Source organism: Eleutherodactylus coqui, chromosome 6, assembly GCF_035609145.1.
Source record: "Eleutherodactylus coqui strain aEleCoq1 chromosome 6, aEleCoq1.hap1, whole genome shotgun sequence".
Lineage (NCBI taxonomy): Eukaryota > Metazoa > Chordata > Amphibia > Anura > Eleutherodactylidae > Eleutherodactylus > Eleutherodactylus coqui.
The window spans coordinates 203577038-203600533 of NC_089842.1; the positions used below are offsets into that span (position 1 = coordinate 203577038).

The window sequence follows — 23496 nt, forward strand, 5'->3', positions numbered from 1 at the left end:
CAGATTATAATAAATTCATGGGGGGCGTCGATCTGTCAGACCAAGCTATACAGCCCTACCTTGTAAAACGTAAAACGCGAGCGTGGTACAAGAAGGTAGCCATCTACCTTATACAGATGGCTACATATAACGCTCACGTGATTTATAAATCGTCTGGGGGCACACTGAGCTTCCTCCAATTTCAGGAGGAGCTCGTAGAAAATCTTTTATTTGGGACCACCGCACCACAAGACGCATTGCAATCGGAGGAGGTGCGGAGGCTAACGGAGCGTCATTTTATGAATCCCATCCCCGAGACTGCGAGCAAAAAATACCCCCAAAAAAAGTGTCGCGTCTGCACTAAGCAAGGGAGGAGGAGAGATACGCGTTTTTATTGTCCCACGTGCCCATCCCACCCTGGCCTTTGTAATTACCCCTGCTTTGAAATTTACCATACAGTTTTACATTATTAATTTTATTTCACATATAAAAAACGCCAAAAGGGTGTGTGGGTGGGGTGGGGGTCTTTTTAGGGAATCAGTTTTACTTTTATTAGTCTGTCTCCCCAGTTTTTCCTGCTTGAAACAAAAAAAACGGTCCTAAAAGTGTCAAATTTGGTGAAAAAAATGAAATCACATTTATATTTCACTCACATTATAATTATTTTAAAAAATAAAAATGTAGCGTCAGAATGCCCAGTACACCCCTAGATAAATTAACTAAGGGGTCTTGATGTCAAAATTGGGTCACTAGTGAGGGGCATTTTATTATTTTGGCAGTTTACTATCTCTACTAGTGTGCAATGGGCCCTGTAAATTATTCAGTTGCGCCCTAAAATCAAACGGGTGCTCCATACACTATAGGCCTAGCCATGCGCCCTCTAAGAAAATTGGGGCTACAATGGGTATGTTTCTGAGCAAAGGACAAACAGTGGTATCCATTTTGGGGTGCAGGTCTTTATTCATATATGTGCTGTACAAAAAAAAATTCGCTTTTAAAATGACAGAATTACCAAAAAAATTAAAATCGTAATTTTTTTTTTCTGCTTGGCTTAGATTCATTCAAAAACCATGAAGTCAAAAAAGACATTGTACCCCTAGATAAATTCGTTAAGGGGTCTACTTTTCAAAATGGGGTCACTTGTGGCCGTTCTCCATCGTTTTGGTCACTCAAGGGCTCTACAAGTGTACAATAGGGCCTAAATCTCATTCAAGCAAAATTTCTGTTCCAAAAGTCACCGGTTGCTCTTTTCATTTTGGGCCCCATTGTGCATTCAGACATAAGATCAGGGCCACAATGGGTATATTTCTGAAAACAGGACACACAGGGGTATCCATTTTGGGGTGTAAGTCTTTATTCATATATGTGCTGTATAAAGAAAACGCTTTTAAAATGACAGATTTACCAAAAAAATGAAAATCAAAATTTTTTCCTTCTGCTTGGCTTAGATTCATTCACAAACCGTGAAGTCAAAAAAGACATTGTACCCCTAGATAAATTCGTTAAGGGGTCTAGTTTTCAAAATGGGGTCACTTGTGGGCGTTCTCCATCGTTTTGGTCACTCAAGGGCTCTACAAGTGTACAATAGGGCCTAAATCTCATTCAAGAAAATTTTCTGTTCGAAAAGTCACCGGTAGCTCTTTTCATTTTGGGCCCCATTGTGCATTCAGACATAAGATCAGGGCCACAGTGGGTATATTTCTGAAAACAGGACAAACAGGGGTATCCATTTTGGGGTGCAAGTCTTTATTCATATATGTGCTGTACAAAGAAAACGCTTTTAAAATGACAGAATTACCCAAAAAATGAAAATCGTATTTTTTTTCCTTATGCTTGGCTTAGATTTATTCAAAAACCGTGAAGTCAAGAAAGACATCGTACCCCTAGATAAATTCGTTAAGGGGTCTAGTTTTCAAAATGGGGTCACTTGTGGGGGTTTTCCATCGTTTTGGTCACTCAATGGCTCTACAAGCATACAATAGGGCCTAAATCTCCTCCAAGCAAAATTTCTGTTCCAAAAGTCACCGGTTGCTCTTTTCATTTTGGGCCCCATTGTGCATACAGACGTAAGATTAGGGCCACAATGGGTATATTTCTGAAAACAGGACAAACAGGGGTATCCATTTTGGGGTGCAAGTCTTCATTCATATATGTGCTGTACAAAAAAAACCTGCTTTTAAAATGACAAAATTACCAAAAAAATGAAAATCGGAATTTTTTTCTTCTGCTTGGCTTAGGTTCATTCAAAAACCGTGAAGTCAAAAAAGACATTGTACCCCTAGATAAATTCGTTAAGGGGTCTAGTTTTCAAAATAGTGTCATTTGTGGGGGTTCTCAATCGTTTTGGTCACTCAAGGGCTCTACGAGTGGGCAATGGGGACTAAATCTACTTCAAGCAAAATTTCTGTTCGAAAAGTCACCGATTGCTCCTTTCATTTTGGGCCCCATTGTGCATACAGACGTAATACTAGGGCCACAATGGGTATGTTTCTGAGCACGGGACAAACAGGGGTATCCATTCTGGGGTGCAAATCCTAATTTTCATGTGTACTATAGAAAAACGTCCTGTCTTTAAAATGACATATTTGCAAAAATATGAAATTTTAGTTTTTCTCTTCTAAATTGCATTGACTCCTGAAAAAAAACTGTGGGGTTAAAATACTCCTGACACCCCTCAGTGAATACGTTAAGGGGTGTAGTTTTTAAAATGGGGTCACTTGTGGGGGTATCTATCATTTTGACTCCTATGAGCCTTTCCAATCTTGGCTTGGTGTAGGAAAACAAAGTGTTCCTCAAAATGCTGAAAAGTAATGTTAAATTTGTACGTCTCCTAAATGGTTAAAAAAAACCAAAAGTTTTTCCAATGTGCACCCAAAATAAAGTAAACTGATGGAAATATATATCTTAGCAAAAATTTCTATATTATGTTTGCACATTTTTGAGATATTGCAGTTGGAAATGTGAAAAAATGACGATTTTTTCAAAATTTTCCCTATTTTGGCGCTTTTAATAACTAAACACAAGTTCTATTGGTCAATTTTTTCCGCCTAAATGAAGTACAACATGTGGCGAAAAAACAATGTCAGAATCGCTTGGATATGCAAAACCTTTCTGGTGTTTTTCCATGTTAAAGTGACACATGTCAGATTTGCAAAATTTGACCTGGTCATTAAGGCGCAAACAGGCTTGGTCACTGAGGGGTTAATTACCGGTGGGTGTTCAATGTATCCCTATGGGCACGGATCACGCTTGTGGGACACCCGCGCAGGTTTGCTAAATTGATTTACCTAGTGGACATGAGGCCTAATATGTCTCCTCACTCACTTTCTTGGTGGTCTCCATAAGGAGTCATATATTACTTACACCCAGGAAAGACAGGTTATGACAAATAAAGAGGTTGTGAACGTTGGAATGCTTGTTGTAGACAGAACATGCATTCCAAAGGGCTTCAAAAAGAGGTACCTGTCGAGCAAGGGTCAAGGAAATGTGTTTGAAATTTAAGGCTTCACAAATGTTCATAGTAGTTGATCATTGATAGAAAAGAGATATGATTGTAGGCATTTTCCAGGATTATCCCCAGCAGATATTTCAGTAGCAATAAGTAGAAGTGTTCAGAAGGATAATATGTATGAGTAGGATAGAGCAAAAAGTGGTTGTATTTGAAGAGGAAAGTTTGGAAAGAGGTCTGAAAAGAAAGTCAAATGAGTGGGTAATTTAAATACCCCAACCGATGTTTGGGGGTCCTGTACCCCCTCCCCCATGATAAAATCGCGGGTTGCCGTGCGGTTTTCTTGGCAGCCAGGGGCCTTTTGAAAGACCCCAGGGCAGCCATTGCAGAGTGCCTATCAAACCACGCCATATCTGAAAATTAGTTTTAAAATGTCTTACTAATTTAAAAAAAAATAAAAGGTGGAAAATGTTTAACCCCTTAAGGACATGGCATATTTGGGGCTTAAGGACGCAATGACTTTTGGCAGATTTTAATCTCCATTTTTCAAAAGCCATAACTTTTTTATTTTTCTGTCGACGCGGCCGTAAAAGGGCTTGTTTTTTGCGTGGTGAACTGTAGTTTTTATTGTTACATAGACTATTGTAAAACTTTTATTATTTCTTTTATGATCGCAGGGAGAGAAAACGCATCAATTATGCTATATTTATTTTTTTTAAAGTGTCGAGCATGCAGCATAAATGACACACTACATTTTTTCTGCAGGTCGGTACGATTACAACTATACCAAAATTCTTCAATTTTTTTAGGTTTTTCCACTTTTCTGCAATAAAAACCCTTTGTTTGGAATTTTTTTTTCTAAATCACTGCATTCAAGGTCCTATTACTTTTTTATTTTTCCATGGACGGAGCTCTGTGAGGGCTTATTTTTTACGAGATGAGCTGTAGTTTGTATTGGTACCATACGGCTTTTTGATCAATTTTATGGGGTACATAGCAGGATAAAAAATGTGTTCAACTTATTGTACGTGTCATTATGCACACGACGATACCAAATATGTGGGGGGAGTTTATGCCATTATGAGAAAAAGCTCAAGAAAAGCACAAAAAGGTTTTTTTTTTACATTTGTATTCTTTGTACAATATTTTCATCTTTTTTTTTTTTTTTTACACCATTTGTGTCCCTGTGGGGGACTTGCACCATATGATCGCTATGATAAGGCATTGCAGGGCTGTTCTCCTGCAATGCCTTATCGCTTGTTATAGCGATCATAGGCAGTGGCAATACAGGATGCCTGTAGGTGGCTTCCTGTTACCATGGCAACCAGCCGGGCTCTCAGCGATTACATGCGCGCTCCCTCTGTGAACTCTTCCCATGCTGCGATCTACCTAGATCATGGAAGGGAAGGGGTTAACAGCGGGGGTCGCATCTCCAATGCACCCCTGCTGTTGCAGCAGGAGGCCGGCTATCAGTGACAGCCGACTCCCGCTGCCGGATAGCGCGAGATCTCTTATGATCTCGCACTATTGATATGACGTAAGGGTCCAGTTGCGTCCTGTGGAGGGACAGGGTTAAAAAAAAAACAACTTTTGCCATATTTATAATCAAAGAATCTAAATATTAAAGCAAAAAAATATATTTGGTATCACTATGTCCATAAACATCCGAGCTATCAAAGTAACGCATTATTTATCCCACATGGTGAACGTCGTCATAAAAAAATCCAAAATGACAGAATTGCGCTTTTTTGGTCACTCCATTTCCAAGAAAAAACTTGGCTCCACCCCCACCCCGCCCATTGCAAATAGTGGCAAGGGGCGGAGAAGGAGCAGGAGCTCAGTGCACTGCTCCCGGCTCGCCACCTCCCCCTGCAGAGAGGGACAGCATATATCGGCTGGGTGTGAAAACCCGGCTGATATACACACGTCAGAATTAGCCCTAAAATAGTACCTGCTGTGATCTTTTTTTTGTATGAGAGGTATAATTGAAAGTGAATGTCAGATCAGTACTGCATATTACACAGGGAAAACCCATACATATAATAAGGCGTAGCGTACGCTCGTGTGAGAGAGGGATACTAAACACCCATGCACATTGTTTGTTCAGTAAGGGTGAAGTCACACGAACGTATATCGGCTCGGTTTTTACGCCGAGCCGATATACGTTGTCCTCGTGTGCAGGGGGGGAGGATGGAAGAGCCAGGGGCAGGAACTGAGCTCCCGCCCCCCTCTCCGCCCCTCTGCACTATTTGTAATGGGAAGAGGCGGGGCTAAGTTCCGAGAATTAGCCCCACCCCTGTCCCACCTTTCCCCATTGCAAATAGTGCAGAGCGGCGGCAGAGAGGGGGGCGGGAGCTCAGTTCCTGCACTTGGCTCTTCCATCCTCCCCCCCCTGCACACGAGGACAACGTATATCGGCTCGGCGTAAAAACCGAGCCAATATACGTTCGTGTGACTTCACCCTAAGGATGTAGGGTTATATTTATTTTCTGCCTGCAACTAAGGTTTTGAACAGTACAAAATCGCCAATGTGCTTTAATGACACAGAGCTTTTCTTTCCTATTACATTAATTGCTGGAGTCATAAACCTCAGACTCAGCTGGGAGTCATCAGTGGCCTTTCTAGGTGCCAGAGTGATGTTTACCATGGTCATTTCTAAATGAAAAATGCATGATTCCTCTGTGTGGTTCTGGAATTATCATGCACAGATTAGAGATAATAGTTGCTCAAGGACACAGCCAGGAAAAAAAATACATAAAAGAGAAAATAAGGACACAGATCTAAATGTAAGGGCCCCTTTAGACGGAACAAGGATCGTTCAGATTATCTCTGGATCATTTGGCATTCAGTTTAGACAAGCATAAAAATACGACGACGACCAGCCCATGTAAACAGGCAGTGGTTCATCTATGAACAACTTCCGGATCAGCCCATGTAAACAGGCAGTGGTTCATCTATGAACAACTTCCGGATCAGCCCATGTAAACAGGCAGTGGTTCATCTATGAACAACTTCCGGATCAGCCCATGTAAACAGGCAGTGGTTCATCTATGAACAACTTCCGGATCAGCCCATGTAAACAGGCAGTGGTTCATCTATGAACAACTTCCGGATCAGCCCATGTAAACAGGCAGTGGTTCATCTATGAACAACTTCCGGATCAGCCCATGTAAACAGGCAGTGGTTCATCTATGAACAACTTCCGGATCAGCCCATGTAAACAGGCAGTGGTTCATCTATGAACAACTTCCGCACGTACTGGTCCTACTTCTTTTTTTTGTACTGCGGATGGTCCGCACGCTGAGACATCAGACATGTGCAGTTCAGTTTGTTGTTTGTTTGTTTTTTAAATCCCTGCTTTTCCTGCGTTGTCACTAGGAGATGATGCGGAATCAGCAAGCTTTCCATAATGCCATTGTGGAAGGGCCGCGGGTCGGACAGCTTCCATTGACTTCAGTGGAAGCTGTCCATGCAGAATCTGCACAGAAATAAAGCTTGCTGCAATTTTTCCTCTATGAACGGAAAATCTCAATTGATTTCCGCTTGTGTAGAGAAAAAAAACACTTTTCCATAGCATGCTATGGGCGTTATTTGCTGCGGAATCTGGAGGCAGACGCCCTCTCTGGATTCCGCAATGCAAATCTACCCGTGTGCAGCTGACCTTACTTAATATGATTCCGCAGCTCCTGTCACACAGCTATAATAAGGGGATCGAAGTTCATCCTCCTGACTGAATACTTGTGGCCTGTAGCTTATTTAGAAGACTCTAAGAACTAATAATAATTGAATTGCACCCCCCCCCCCTCCCTACTCCCAGTAGTCTAGCTAATGCTGTGCTGATGCATCATGGGGTAGATGTGAAAGTGAAAAGCAAAATCTTCACCATCACGTTGATGCCTGATACGCATCAGACAGAGGGCTACACTGTATGAAAAGAGCTACAATATACAGAGGAGACCTTCAGTTTGACAGACTATTAGGTGAGTGGGGCAAGCATGGAGAAATGTGTTTTTACGGCAGTGGCCCATTAAAGGTGCTGCTTGCTGAACTTTCTGTTGATGAACTATAAGACACTATCGTGATACTACTGCCTCTATCTAAATTATTTTATTTCGCCATTAACACTTAAGCAGTACAACACGCTTCCACCCATAAGGGGTCTTCATCAGGTAAAAGTTGTCTGAAATAGAATTGTCAGCAGCATTTAGGCCTCATGTCCACGGGCAAAAGAAGAATTAAAATCCGCAGCGGATTTTAACTCTTCTCCTGCCCGCGGATCCACATCCCATAGGGATGCATTGACCACCCGCGGGTAGATAAATACCCGCGGATGGTCAATAAAAGTGTGTTTTTTTTAAAATGGAGCATGAAAAAATCTGGACCATGCTCCATTTTCGTGCGGGTCTCCCGCGGGCTTGTATTGAAGCCTATGGAAGCTGTCCGGATCTGTGGGAGACAAAAATCGGAATTTACTCACCCGCTCCGGTTCTTCCCTTCGCCGCGGCTCCATCTTCTCTCCGTCGCGGCCGGATCTTTTTTCTTCGGGCCGGCGCATGTGCGGGGCACATCACCGACGTCACCCTGTGCATCCGCCGGGCTGAAGATAGAAGATCTGGCCGCGACGCAGAGAAGATGACACCGCGGCGAAGGGAAGATCCGGAGCGGGCGAGAGGTAAGTGTATTCTTATTTTCAATGCTCATGTCCGCAGGGCAGGAGGGACCCGCTACGGATTCTCCATGGAGAATCCATAGCGGGCCTGATTTTCCCCGTGGACATGAGGCCTTAAAGGGGTAACAGCTATTATCTTAGCTGTGTGAGAGAGCCCTATTACTTACCAACATGTAAATTGCCAAAATCTGGCCATTTAACTCCTGTCATTAGGAACAAGTTTAAAATGCCCACTTTTAGGCACGCAAGGTTTGTAAAAAACATTGGGTTCTATTATGTATTCCATTTTATTATTTTAATTTCCTTATATTATTACAGTCTGTGTGAGATTAAATAGCAGGACAACTGCAGAAATTTAGGATAGTTTGGATTTGGCGCATGATGTAAAGGGGCTTTAGGCCGCCTGCAGACGGGCGGAAATTCCGCGGCGGGATTTCCCACGGAATTTCCGCCCTTGGAAGCTGCCATAGGATTGCGTTAGCAAACGCAATCCTATGCAGACGCCCGCGGTTTGTCCGCGTAAAATCTCGTGTGGCAAACAAACCGCAGCATGTTCTATTTCTGTGCGGGGCTCTGTGAGCCCCGCACAGAAACGTTACTCACCGGCCGCCGGCTCCGCTCTGCGCATGCGCCGGCAGCCGGCACATGAAAGAGCCGGAGCTGCAGGGCGCGGGTGAGTACGCACTGCTCTTTGCAGGGGCTCGGGTCGGGTCCCGCGGCGAGAATTCTCGCAGCCGGATCCGACCCGGCCATCTGCAGGCGGCCATAATGTAAATAACTTATTCTATGTAAATGCATGGGATTTAATGACTATGCAATAATTAAGCTTTTGTTTTTAAATACTTTTTACAGCCTGTACTACTAGATAGCAGTAGTATTCTCCAAGATAGGATCCTTTTGATGGACACATTTTTCCAGATTCTTATATATCATGGTGAGGTAAGTCTGATGCATTCCTTCTCTAATGCAGTATTCCTAGCTATATATGTCTTGTGTTCCATTCATTTTGTTAAATCATTTTTCTTCATAATTTTTCTCCATGTCATTGTTTAATCTAGACTATTGCACAATGGAGAAAAGCAGGCTACCAAGACATGCCTGAATATGAGAATTTCCGAAATTTGCTGCAAGCTCCTGTGGATGATGGCCAGGAGATCCTCCACTCTCGTTTCCCAATACCTCGTTACATAGATACTGAACATGGAGGGAGCCAAGTAAGTCCTGGTATTAAGAAAATGCATCACAGAAGGGGAAAACAAGAATTAAAAACAATCATAGAAAATGGTCGTTACTTACTGAGTAAGGAGTGCATATAGATGCATCCTCTTCTCACCATGCAGGTAGCGGACTACCAAATGGAGGAGCCAATAACACCTGTGCAGGACACCGATAAGACAACCACTCACACTGCCTCCTGATAATGAGGGGGGTGGATGCTTGGCGTACACTCCCACACATAGTGGATACAGGGTGCCAGACCATTCTGATATATGTAGTTCACCATGCAGACCAGCAACCTATTAATGACGCCATGATAATTCGGCGGGTTGCCCTGCATTTCCATCAGTGAACCACATTGGTACTGCCACCCTGGGCTCCCCCTGGAGTCTTAATGCCACACTGCATGTGAATGATAGATAATAAATGCAAGGCATTGGTTGGATGTTGGCCAAGATACATGAGCCCACTAACCACTTCACAGTTCCTTGCGTTGTAGTGGGTCCCTACACTAATATAAATGCATCACAGAAGGGAAAAATCAAGAATTAAAAACAATCACAGAAAATGGCCGTTACTTACTGACTGAGGAGTGCATATAGATGCATCCTCCTCTCACCATGTCAGCTACCTGCATGGTGAGAGGAGGATGCATCTATATGCACTCCTCAGTCAGTAAGTAACGGCCATTTTCTGTGACTGGTATTAAGAAAAGGTTTAAAACGGCGCTAAATACACTAAAGGAGATACATTATTCTATGGTTTCATAAAAATGAAGAAGCTATTACACTTACATAAGCATTTTCTCCTTACAGAATACAGATATAAGGCCGGCTTCACACGAGCGAGACGGGCTCCGCTGCGAAATATTCCGCAGTGAAGCCCGTCACTGCGCCCCCCAGAGACCCCATACTTACCAGCGGAAGATAGCGTGAAGACGCTTCCCCGCCCACCGCCGTCGCGTCATGTGACACGCCCACCGCGTCACATGACGCGGCCGGCCGCGTCATATGACACGCGGCGGTAGGCGGGGAAGCGTATTTTCACGCTATCTTCCGCTGGTTACAGCGGGAGATAGCGTGAACGGACGGCTTCCATTGACTGCAATGGAAGCCGTCAGCGCGTACACCCACGGCAAATAGAGCATGTCGCTGGTGAGGACGGGAGATTTCACGGTGCGAAATTCCGTGGTGGAAATACGCATCGTGAGCATTGTGCTATTAGGTTCAATAGAACCTAATAGCAGGGGGCAACGCAGCGGATTTTTGCCGTGAATTTACGCGGCGTAAATCCGTTTGTGGGAAGGAGGCCTAAGGGTCTTTCATCTTTATGGACCACTTGTAACTTTTATTACATAAATACAAAACTTGGAAAGAGCTGCACCATGGGTCAGCATGCATCAACTGTGTTATTTCACTAAAAAGGGTAGGAGGAAACTTTGGTATGTTATACAACTGCTGAGAACATTCTTTGATCACATCAATTAATGTCAGTCCTTACTGTGCTCCACTGCTTTAAATCACATCAAGTGTTCCTAATATCAAATAGCAAGTGTCAGAGAAGTGGCCAGTGTATTACGGCACCTACATACAAGTCCCATGGAAACTTCCCACAACTCCAGTATGTAGTGGTAATACATATGAAATATGTAACTAGTAAATATAACAATAAATGTGGATATAAACAAAAAACGTTAAATAAAGTAGCAAGGCGATGCATTTCAAGAGTCTTCCTTGGGGAAGTTTCTTTTTTCACGATGGAACCAATCATAGCAGAGTTCCCTCTGCCGTGACTGAGTGGGCAGCAGAGACATAATGTGTTCCCCACACTGTTGCCATCATCACACCATAATGCTATGCAGATTTTGGTGGTGGGGGGGGGGGGGGAGGGTTTGCTCTGTTTTGATTTTCTTTGTGTACCTGGCATAGATTTTATAACTTAGGAAAAGGAAAAGACCCAGGTTCAAAATATAAAAGAAAAATAATTTTGTTTTGGTTAGTTACACCCTCGCTACTCCCTTAAATACACTTTTTGTTAAAAAAAATTTTTAGCACGCAAAGAAGGAGTTGCCGTTTTGCTGCAAAACACAGCATGCAGGTACATCTCAGGAAGATATGCAAATGATTAGAGTTGTGATTAGATGAACGGTCTTGTCACCTGAGGCCCTACAAGTAGTTCCACCCTTGGCCTATAAAAAGGCTCTCAGAGGCTACTTGCGTGTAGTTGACCTCTTTTTCCACTTGTGTGCAGCTTGTTGACCACTAGGCGCCTCTACATTGTAATCATAGAGATTTCAGCCTGTTAACAGAGCTTAAAGGCCCATTTAGACAACGATTCTCGCTCAGAATTCGCTCATAGCCGTCTTTCGAGCAATAACCATTGCGTCTAAATGCAGGGAGATTGTGCAGTTTTCATGCACAAGTTGTTCATCGTTCAGTTCTAGTTTTCTTGAATTGAGCACTGAACTCTTATCAGCTTATGCAGAACAGCTGTATTGTTCGCTGAGTGATAGCAGTGGTGTCCCGCTCCACCTGCATAGCTTTTTTTCAACTCATTTTATTGAAAACTCTGTATTTTATACAATAAATGAATAAAGAACTTTGGTTACATCATAGGCTCTTTGTGATCATGTTATAAAGACTTTAGTACGTTACATTAACATATACACTTATTGAGTACATTATAACAGTGCAGTTTCTCGTAGTGCCAGTGGAGGGCAGGGATCTTTGCTAGTTTTACAGGGTGTTTCTGGGTGTATATGTCCTTAGTAGGTTTTGGAATCGGTCCTGTGTGGACACTGTGCTCGTTGATCTACACCATCTCTCCCACACCCTGTCAAATTTTTCGGGGCATTTTCTATTTTTATAGACTATTTTTTCATATGGCAGAATGGCATTAACAATGTTCTGCCATTTTGAGAGTGTCGGGGGGGGGGGGGGCGTCTATCCATCCAGCATAGGGCTATTGCTTTGCGGGCGTAGAATAATACTTTGGTGAGGAATATCCTGTCATGGTACTGCCATTGTTCTTCTTCTAGGATACCTAATAGGCATACTACTGGGTCATGCGGCACTGGTATCCCTAGCATTTGTGTTAAGAACTCTGTGATCTCTTCCCAGTATGCGTGGATGTCCGTGCAGTTCCATATTAAATGATTAAAGTTTGCATTAGGTGCTCTGCACCGATGACATTGGTTAGTGGGTGACCTATTCATTTTATGAAGTCTGGTCGGTGTTAGGTAGCACTGGTGTAGGATGTATAATTGTGTTAGTTTGTTGTTTGCGGCTGGTAATACTGTAGTGTATATGGACATCGCGGATTCCCAGTCCTCATTAGTGAGTGTGGGAATGAGTTCTCTTCACCTCTCTACTACTGTCATTGGCGTATCAGGGATCTTGGATTGCAGTAGGTGGGTGTATAATACCGATATCAGGCCTCTAGGTCCTTGGGTGCGTAATATGCCTATAAGTGGGTATTAGAGAAAGTGTTTGCCTAGGTTCTGGAAATTGCGCTGTCAACGCATGCCAAAGTTGTAAGTATTTTAAAAAACCCGCTCTTGGGATTTGGTATAGTTGCTGTAATTGCTCAAAGGAGACCAATATTTGGTCAATGTATACGTGTTCTAGTGTTGTGATTCCTAAGTTTATCCAGAATTGCTTGTCCGGTAAGTTCATCAGATGCGGTAGTGCTCTGTTGTCCCATAAGGGGGTCTCCAGAGGGGTGCCATCCTGTCTAGTTAGTGACCTGCATGTCTGCCATACATTGACTGCAAGTCTGTGAATGGGTAGCATTTGTTTAGTCAGTAGTCCTGGTTTTTCCAGGAGGATCCAAAGTGATGTCTCCATGAGGAAAAACATCAGGTGGTGCTCGGAGTTAGGGAGAGGCGCGCTCAATGGCGGAGGTATCTGACCTGTCCCGCCGAGTAATAAAGTTTAAAATCTGGTAGCGCCATTCCCGCCATCTCCTTAGGGCGCTGTACAGTGTCTAAACGGAGCTTGGCTCTAGAGTTTCCCCATATGAATGATGTTATTAAGGAGTTGGTCTTTTTGAGGAATTTCTGTGGTATGGTTATCTCTGCATGTTCTAGGCAGTATAGATACTTGGGGAGTATTATCATTTTTATAAGGTTTATTCTGCCCGCTACTGATAGAGGCAGGGAGCTCCAGCTTTTTAATTTTTGCTGTTAAGTTGTCAGTAGAGGAATAATGTTTAGCTCAAGACTCTGGGTATGGTCTCTGGTAATATGTATTCCAAGATATTTGAACCTGGGGGTGATTTGCAATTTACAAAATACATCTCCCATCTGCCATCCCTCTGGTCTTAGAGGCATAAAAGCGGATTTTTGCCAGTTGATATATAGGCCTGAGAGATTTCCAAACTTGTCTATTAGAGAAATGGCTAACGGTAAGGTACTTTTGGGGCCCGACATGTATAGTATTATGTCATCTGCGTATAGTCCTATCCTGTCTTCTCTGGGTCCTATCTGGATGCCTTTATATGAGGTGTGCTGTCGGATCCTCAGAGCTAGGGGTTCAATTGCGATTGCGAACAGGAGAGGGGAAAATGGGCATCCCTGTCGGGTCCCCCTGTGAAGTGGGAAGGAGGTGGAGGCCAGACCATTTACCACTACCCTAGCTGTCGGTGCTTTATATAGAATGGAGATCCACTTTATGAATGTGTCTCCAAACCCAAATCTCCGCAAAACTTCTATCAAATATAGCCACTCGACTGAGTCGAATGCCTTAGCTGCATCTAATGAGGCCAGGGCCCAGTCTGACCTCCATCTCCACCCCACCTGTGTAATTACCTGCGTCCTTCTGATATTGTCCGATGTGGACTTTTCAGGGATAAAGCCGAATTGGTCGGGGTGTATGATTTCTTTTATGGTTTGGTTTAAACGGAAGACCAGTATTTTAGTAAGGATTTTGTAGTCTATGTTTAATTAGGAAATAGGCCTATACGAGCCGCATTCCTCTGGATTTTTGTCCGGTTTTAAGATAAGGACTATATTGGCCTCTAGCATTGATTCTGGGAGATGACTTTTATCAAATATGTGTTTATATAGAGAGAACAAGTGTGGTATTCTTTCTTTTTTATAGTGCTGGTAGATTTCTATCGGCAGCCCATCTGGGCCCGGTGTTTTATTCTTTGCCATTTCATTTATTGCTTCTTCAATCTCTCCCTTTGTAATGGGAGAGTCTAATAGGGACTTATAGTGGTCTTGCAGTTCTCGGAATGTTATGTCGGCTAAATAGGACTCCAGCTCTGCAGGTGAGTAGTCGGCTCGAGATTGATATAGGTCGTCATAGAATTGTTGGAACCGATCTAGGATCTCTTTTGGGTCTGTAAGCATTATTCCCTCAGTTGACTTAATTCTCAGTACGGAAGGGGGGGCAGTCTCCTGTCTTGCCATATAGGCTAGTAATTTGCTGGACTGGTTTCCTAGTTCAAAAAAGGATTGTCGGGTAAAGAAAAGGTTCCTCTGGGCTTTCTCTTTTAGATATAGTAAGTAGTCTCTACTTATCTGGAGCCACCTGTCTCTTTTTGTGTCCGTAGGGTCAGCAACAAATTCTCTTTCTAGTTGTTGACATTGCTCTGCCAGAAGTTCTCCTTCTCGTGCAGTGGCTCTTTTAACAAAGGAGATTGAGGATCTGGGACAGCATCTGAGATAGGACTTAAATGCCTCCCATACCAGCATTATATCTGTGTGTGTCTCATGTGCCTCGTAGTATATTTGGATCTGATCCGGTATGCGATCATTGGGGCCAAATAGCGGAGCCAGAATGGGTGTATCTTTAGTATTTTAGTTGTGGCTGGGCCTGGGTTTTTGAGGGCCATACGAATTGGTGAGTGGTCTGAGATCCCTCCAGGGAGGAATTCTATGGAGTCGATTTTAGGGAATAGGGAAGGAGATCCGAATATGTAGTCTATTCGACTAAGGTGTGCGGTTGTGGGCTGCGTGGCAGGTATATTCCTTTTGTTGTGGGTGATATATGCGCCATAAATCCAGCCATCCAGTCACCGAGATAATAGAAGCCAGGCGGGTTACACTCGCATCTCCCTCCCTCCGAGCACCACCCCCGAATCTATCCATAACGGGATCCATCATCATGTTCATGTCTCCCATACAGACGACTGTTGCGTCTGGTGAGAATGATGCAAATTGGATGCCATCTTGTAAAATGGCTGTTGTCGCTGGCAGTGGATTATAACAGCACAGAAGGACATATGAGTCATTATTGATTTTAGATCTCACAAAGATGTATCTGCCTTCTGGGTCTCTTTTAAGCTGTTCCACCTCCCATCTGAGCGTCCTTCCTATCAACAGGGACACCCCTCTGGAGTAGGTTGTGTGGCACGAATGAGCAGACCACTGAACCCATGGTTTCTTCAATACTTTTGTTGTTTCAGGTGTAAGGTGTGTCTCCTGCAGGCATAGTACATGTGGTCGCCAGGAGCGTATTAGAGAATTTAATGCTGTTCGCTTCCTGGCTGATCCCATGCCCCTGACGTTCCAGGACACAAAAATGATCTCCGCCATAGGCTAAGAGACGCTAATCGGGTCCGGATATATTTTCTTATGTCATTCTGCCTGTCAGGAGTCCCTCCCTGGCACTCGATTACATTTTTACCATTCAACATGTAACAGTACTTCAATACATTTTTAAAATCATCATGGAGCACTTGATGTATATAATTCGTGAACATTACGGTAGTCTACTACCAACTTAAAACTTAAACAACTTATTGTTAAACAGATCTTTAAATATCTTCTCTTTTAAGATAATATTCGTGGCGAACTGATGTTAGGGGGTACCTACATAGCATAGCTTAAATCTGGGCTATACTTGAGGTATTGTTGTATTGTTGGATCAATTATAGAGACCGGCATTAGCCTGGTGGGCATTAACTGAGTGAGCCCCCTTTGGGGGGGATATTGGGGGAAAGAGGGGAGGAATTACCCTTCCTCAAGTGTTTCTAAGTTACATTTCTCTGTATGAATGTTGGGCTGTGCTACAGGGTAGCGAAGGGGGGGAGAAAGCGAAAAGTCCAATGGTACCAGTGGAGAGGAGGGTTTGCCGCCTTCTCCCGGAGAGAGTAGGCCGCGCATCCGCAACGGCCAGCAAAAGTCTCAGTTCTGTGTCTTAGGCTCAGATATGTTTGGGGTATATCTAGAGCATAGTCTCTGGTGTACTATTGGTGACTTTTAGGAGAATGTTCACGTTTACATGGGGATCACGACACCTAGAGGAAAAGACGAAAATGGTTATGTATACATTACGGCCCTTCTGGTCGACGTCTGGTAGCCAGCCAATTTTCTGCTTCCGATGGTGAAGAGAAGAATCGGGTGCGATCTCCATCTAACACTCGCAGTCGTGCCGGGTACACCATGGAATATGGAAGTTGCAGATCTCTTAGTTGCTCCTTGATTCCGAAGAATGATGCTCGCTGTTTTTGGAGGTCTGCTGAGAAATCTGGGAAAATGGATATGGTAGCGTTGTCATATCGCAGGGGTCCTCCTTTTCTGGCAGCTTGTAGGATTTTGTCCCTGTCACAGGAGTTGAGCAATTTTGCTAGCAGAGGTCTGGGTGGAGCTCCTGGTATTGGCAGCTTCATGGGCACTCGATGGGCTCGCTCAATTACAAAGACTTGTGATAGTCCCGCATAAGGGAGAAGCTCACGGAGCCATCGTTCCATGAATTCTTCAGGTCTTTGTCCTTCAGCTCATTCTGGTAGACCCACTATGCGCAAATTATTCAGTCATAAACGGTTTTCGAGATCATCCGCTTTTTGTCTCCAATACTCAGCTTTCTGTGTGAGATCTCTTATTGCGGCTGTCATTGGGGTGACAGTGTCATCTAGTGTGGAGATTCTGTTTTCTGTACTTGTGACACGTTCTCTTAGGTTTTGAAGATCTTGCCATAGTAGGCTTACATCCATTTTTACTTAGTCAATTTTGCTGGTGAGGGTAGTCGTAGATGTTTGTATTGCGGATAGAAGCTGTTCAGATAGTTGTTGTAGAGTTTGGACAGTGCCCTCGGTTGGGTCTGGGCTACTCTTTGTCGCTGACAATCCCGCGATAGCGGGTATAGTGGGTTCAGGGCTGGACTCTTTTCAGGTTTCCCCTCTGGCGAAGGCTTTAAGTTTGTCTACGGATGAGCTCTGCCTAGTTGGGCCCATGATACGGTTGTTTGACTTTTTGCTGTGGAGTTGAGTTCTGCAACGTATTAAGTTCCCTACAGGGAGCCTGCAAGTGTCTCTATTCTGTTATGTATTTTCTTTGTGCTCTGTGGTGTGTTTTCTAGAGATTTTCGTCCCAGAGTCCTCTATACTTTTACTTCAGTGTGCAGCCTTCACATCAGCTTGTATGCAGCTCTGGGGTTTACCCTTCTCCCCCTTCATCAAGACTGTCCTGCAGTTTCCCCGGGGGCCTTCTGTTGGCTATAACGGGGAGGGATCCTCTGCTTTGGTCCCCGGGCTGTACAGAGTTTAACCCCCTTATTTCTCTCCCCACGTACTTATCTGGTTGCTTCTTTCTCTTTAGGGGAGTTTTTCTTTGTATCCTCCCTGTTTGCCTCTTCTCCACGTGGCTGGCCGGCGGTGTCTACAAAATGGCGGCGGCAGCAGTCGCCGTGCCGCGGGTCTGAGGCAGCATCGTCTCCGCTGTAAGTGTCGCGAGAGCTCTGCCGGCGGCTCGGCCTCCTCTCCCTCCGGGTCAGCGGCGCTGTGCTGGATCTGAGAGCTCGTCTGCGGGCCGGCGCCACTCACAAGATGGCTGTAGCGGCCGCAGCTCTGCGGGTCCGTCGCTGGTGTCGCCTTTAACACAAGCGTTGCGAGAGTACCGCCGGAGGTTTGGTCCCCTCTCTCCCTTCTTTGTCAGGTGTTGCGCCAGGTCTAGGGTCCCGCCGGACAGTCAGCATCCTCTGCAGTATGGCGGTAGCGGTCGCGGTTCTCCATTCCCGCCGCTGGTGTTATCTCCACTGTAATTGTCCGGGAGTGCTGTCAGTGGCTTGGTCCTCTCTCCCCTTCCCTCCGGTGGTGTTATATCGGGTCTGGGGGCCCTCAGGATGGCTGTAGGGTGTTAAGTTTGCCGGTGAACGCAGGAACTCTCTTTACATGCGGCCGGTCAGCTCGGCTGCTTGGCCACGACCCCCCACCTGCATAGCTTTTAAGTAGCTACTTAGCTACTATAGACTATGCAAAGATGATCGCTCAAAACTGTCACTCAAACTATCGTTTGAGCGACTTTTGAGCAATTATCTATCAGTGTAAATGGAGTCTTAGAGGAGACACATTATTGGAATGCTAGAAGCTGTGTAGTCATTTTGACGAATTGCCCACCACCTGGGCAGTTATGACCAGACTGTTAGGAGGTGTTGGGGCCAATGGATGTGTGAAAGCACTCACGCAAGATGACCAGGTTCAGGATACCCTCGACAGACCACCAGAAGAGAGAATCATCTGACAAGCACGAGAAGCTCTAGCTGGTTCATTTTCTGAGATTCAGAGACAGATGAAACAATAGTTATAGGCCTCTGTGTCTGTCAGAACCATTTCCAGGCACTTGGCTGAAGGACATTTGGTTTCATGGCACCCATTACCTGTACTGCCTTTGACATCCACTGTCGGCTTCTTTTGCAGTGGTTTTGTGAAGTACGAAACTGGACTCCTACAGAGTGGAGCTGGGTTGTCTTTAGCGACGAATCGAGGTTTAGTTTGGGCGCTGATGACGGCCATGTTCATGCCTGTAGATCTAGGGGTGAGCACCTCAATCCTGCCTTTGCTTTGGAGCCGCACGCTGCCCCCACTGCTGGTGTGATGGCCTGGGGGGCCATTGCATACGACAGTTGGTCAACCCTAGTAGTGGTACGAGGGACAATGACAGCACAGCGGTATGTTCAGGACATCCTGCAGCCACATGTGTTCCTTTCATGGCGGCTTTCAAGAGGCATTTTCCAGTTGAATAATGCTCAGTCGCACACACAAGGGAGTCACGGGAATGTCCCCATAACATTGGCACATTTCTTTGGCCTGCCCGGTCACTAGATGTATCACCAATAGAACATGTATGGGAGACCAACTTCAACAGCCTATAAGTTTGCACAATCTAGAAGCTCAGTTATAGCAGATACTGATCAATATGCTGAAGGATACCATATGGAACATGTATGCCTCCATGCCTCCCCGTATCACATCTTATATCCAAGCTAGAGAGGGTATAACTGTATGCCCCCCAGTATTACATCTTGTATCCGAGCTAGAGGCCGTACAACAGGGTACTAGAGCCTCCATGCTATACTTTTTTGCCTGCGTGCTTTCTTATATATACAGTTTAAGAAGAAAAGAAGCATACTGACACTCATTTGGCCTCAGTCGGGTGAAGAGCGGCCTATAGCTATGTTCAAGCAAACGTGCCAGGAGCTTTCCTGACACATACAGGGAATGTGTTCACAAAACATGAAGGTATCATAATTAGCGTTTATGGTCACTGACAAAGCGAATGAAGGTCCTTTTGGGGGAGCTTGGTTAGTGCTGCTTTATTGATAGAGGATGTTCAGTAATGAACTATGGCATTTAAAATATTTTCAGTTTTTGCAATGGAGTTTTTGTATAATGAATGTTGGAATCTTGTAGCATATTTAGGGACATGAAGCTAGATAGACTGAACATCTTTCCTCCTCTGTCCTACTCTGTGCCCACTCTTTCCATCTGTTTGCAATGAACGTAGATCACTAGTTCCCCTATGTTTTAACTAGGCATAATCCAAGAACTTAGTAGGTAAAGACTATAGTCAAATAGGATGAGTCGGAACACAATGACTGCACATGAATTCAAGAAAAAATATATTAGAACTAGTCAACCTTTTGTTGTTTTCTAGGCTCGATTCCTGCTATCAAAAGTGAATCCTTCCCAAACTCATAACAACATATACGGCTGGGGACAGGTGAGTGTTCACGTACATTTGTGCAGATCGTATGATTTTTGTGCTCAGCAGCATGCATTTTTGTATGGTATATTTTAGACAAGTTTAGGTCTTCCACTGCTCAGTAGAAGGATGACTAGTAATTATTAGGAAATTATAGTACATGTGTTTCTGGTGGTACATCTCACACACTACTAGTAGCTTGATTACCACACAAGACAAACACAGCTTGACTCCTCCACCAGCAGTTACATTATCACAAATCTTTAAGTCCACTGGATCTCTGTGGTGGTGGTAAGTCAGTGTGTTCTGTCAGGACTACTGAGTTGTGTAGGAAATTATAGTACCAGTGTTTATGGTGGCACAATGCGCCACACAGCTCTGGTACATGCATTATGATCCCCATTAGAGATGAGCGAGTATACTCGGTAAAGCTAACTACTCAAGCGAGTAGTGCCTTAGTCGAGTATCTCCCCGCTCGTGTCTAAAGATTCGGGTGCCGGCGGCAGGGGAGAGCGGGGAGGAACGGAGGGGAGATCCCTCTCTCCCCCCCGCTACCCCCTGCTCACCGCTGCAACGCACCTGTCACCCGCGCCGGCAGTCAAATTTTTAGACACAAGCGGGCAGATACTCGACTAAGGCACTACTCGCTCGAGTAGTTAGCTTTAGCGAGTATACTCGCTCATCTCTAATCCCCATACATAACACAGCAGCTTGATTACCACACAAGAAACACACAGCTTGGCTCCTCCCACAGCAGTGACTTCAAACACAGGTCCGTCAGTCCACCGGATCTCTATGGGCAGGGAAGTCAGTGTGTTCTGTCAGGACAGCTGAGTTGTGTTTGACATAATAGCGGTTTAGTTGTATTCTCATTTTGTTATTTTTGTCCTCCCCTTTTCAAGAGCCCTAACTTTGCTGTTCTTCTGTCGGTCAGACTGTGTTTTATATATGTTGTAGGATCTTCAATGACGTTACCAGAGGGTGAAAGTGATGACAGCACCAGGGGTGGAGCATAAAAATCGTGCACACACACACACACACACACACACACACACTCACAGACAAGTGGTCGTTAGTAGTTTGTTTTATGTTACCTAGGGGAGTGGAGGACAGGTGCCTCAGCATCTCATTTAGGAAGGATGATCATTTTAAGCAAAACAATATTTTATAAATCTATATACTATATCTACATATTTTCAGTGTGTTTACACACTTATTGCAATGTTTACTTCTGTAACATAACCTATGCTTTATTAGAAAATGACTCTAAAATATACATAGCACATAGCAAGGGGGTTGTGGACAAAAACACCTGTGCTATATTTAACCCCTTGGTGACCAAGCCTGTTTGCGCCTTAAAGGGGTTGTCTCGCGAAAGCAAGTGGAGTTAAGTACTTCTGTATGGCCATATTAATGCACTTTGTAATATACATCGTGCATTAAATATGAGCCATACAGAAGTTATTCACTTACCTTCCCTGCGCTGGCGTCCCCGTCTCCATGGCTCCGTCTAATTTCAGCGTCTAATCTCCCGATTAGACGCGCTTGCGCAGAAGGGTCTTCTCCCATCTGTTCGGTCCGGCACGAGTGGCATTCTGGCTCCGCCCCCTTCTACGCGTCATCGTGTAGCTCTGCCCCCGTCACATGTGCCGATTCCAGCCTCCTGATTGGCTGGAATCGGCACACGTGAGGTGCGGCGGTCTCACACAGAAGGCGCTCAACAAGCTGCTCCTGGAACTGCATGAAGGCAAGCGTTCCCGGGGCTTCTTGTAAATTACATATTACAGGTAGCGGTCTGAATAACGCTGGGCTCACGCAGCCGTAGGCGGAATCTGCTTGCGGAGGCCCGCAGCGGATCCCAGCTGTGAGCCCGGCTGTGACCCTGCGTACGGCCGCGTAATGTACTGCGCATAACTGCCTACTCACACAGGCGGTCATGCGCAGTACACCTTTTTTGTTGTTTGCATTTCCCGAACCCTCGCTTAGCGATGACGCGGGTACCCGCAGCCCGTATACAACGTAGTTGCGTATGGGCAGCGGGTATATCCGCGACCATGGAGCACAATAGGCTCTGCTGCGGATAGCCGCCGTAAAATAGAACCTGCTGCGTTCTCTTTTCTGCGAGTGGATTACACAATTCCAACCCGCTAATGTGAGCGGAATTGTGTAATCCAATGCGATTGATCTGCGTATTACCGCGGATCAGACGCATGCGGAATCCGTAATTCCTATCCGGTCATGTGAGACCGACCTATGTTAGAGCGCTACTTTTTTATTACGTGACAGGGGACCGCTCAACGAAGCCACCCGTCACTGCTCCAGGCTCTCAGCGACCGTTGGTCGCTGGGAGCAAGGAGATTTTACATTTCCTGAGCTCCCCGACTCCTGCGCATGTGTCCAGCATTTTGCCGGCAATCGCATGTGCAGAATTCGGGAAGGTTCACAGAGGAGGATTGCGTCGGGGTTCAAATACGCAGGCCTTCAGTAAAAAGTTTCATCTCCTCTCACCGATCGCATCGGGGAGGGGAGATGAAACTTCAAATTTTTTTTTTTTACTTTTACGTGATCGCCATTATTGGATAATGGCGAACATGTGACCAGGAACCGCTCACCGCGGCCCCCCGTGAAATCTTCATGCTCTTGGCTATGTTTTGTAGCCAGGAGCAGGGAGAATTTAAATTATCCTGGCAATCCACAGCTTTTGCGCATGTGTCCGCCATTTTGGCGACGGGCGTGTGCGCAGAAGCTGGGGTAAGGTCCGCGGATAAATCCGGGGGCCTTATGTATGTACTTTCATCCTCCCTCACGGATATGATCCGTGAGGGGAGATGAAACGTACGCTTTTTTAACTTTTTTTAACTTTTTTTTTTTTCTTACTTTTTACACATTTTTTTTACTTTACATGATCACTGTCATCCATTGGATAACAGTGATCATCATGTCCCCGATGAAATCTCTCTGCTTCGGGCTACACATGGTAGCCAGGAGCAGAGGGATTTTGAATTTCCCGGGGCTTGAGCCCCTCTGTGCACGCGCCCGATGTCAACACCGGGGACATCGGCGGACCTGAGGTGAGTATTTCTCGTCCGTATCATTGGGGGCCACAGCCTAGACCATGGGATATAGCCACTGCCCTAGGAGGCGACACTAAGCAAAAAAGTGTTAGCTCCTCCCTACCTGGCTATATCCCCCCTGCAGGCACTCAGCTAATTAGTCTTTAGCTTAGTGTCTGCTAGGAGGCAGACATGGAAAGAG

At 45.0% G+C, this 23496-nt stretch overlaps 1 protein-coding gene across 5 annotated transcripts in view; it reads left to right on the forward strand.

The window, feature by feature from the left end:
* SEC23A (SEC23 homolog A, COPII coat complex component) overlaps positions 1-23496 on the forward strand; it is a 189538-nt gene that overhangs the window by 157093 nt on the left and 8949 nt on the right. For all 5 annotated transcript variants that reach the window (XM_066608625.1, XM_066608622.1, XM_066608626.1 and 2 more), the window contains 3 exons: positions 8949-9035; positions 9155-9310; positions 20194-20259. In XM_066608625.1, coding sequence (XP_066464722.1) covers positions 8949-9035; positions 9155-9310; positions 20194-20259 — 309 coding nt within the window. The remainder of the gene's footprint in view (positions 1-8948; positions 9036-9154; positions 9311-20193; positions 20260-23496) is intronic.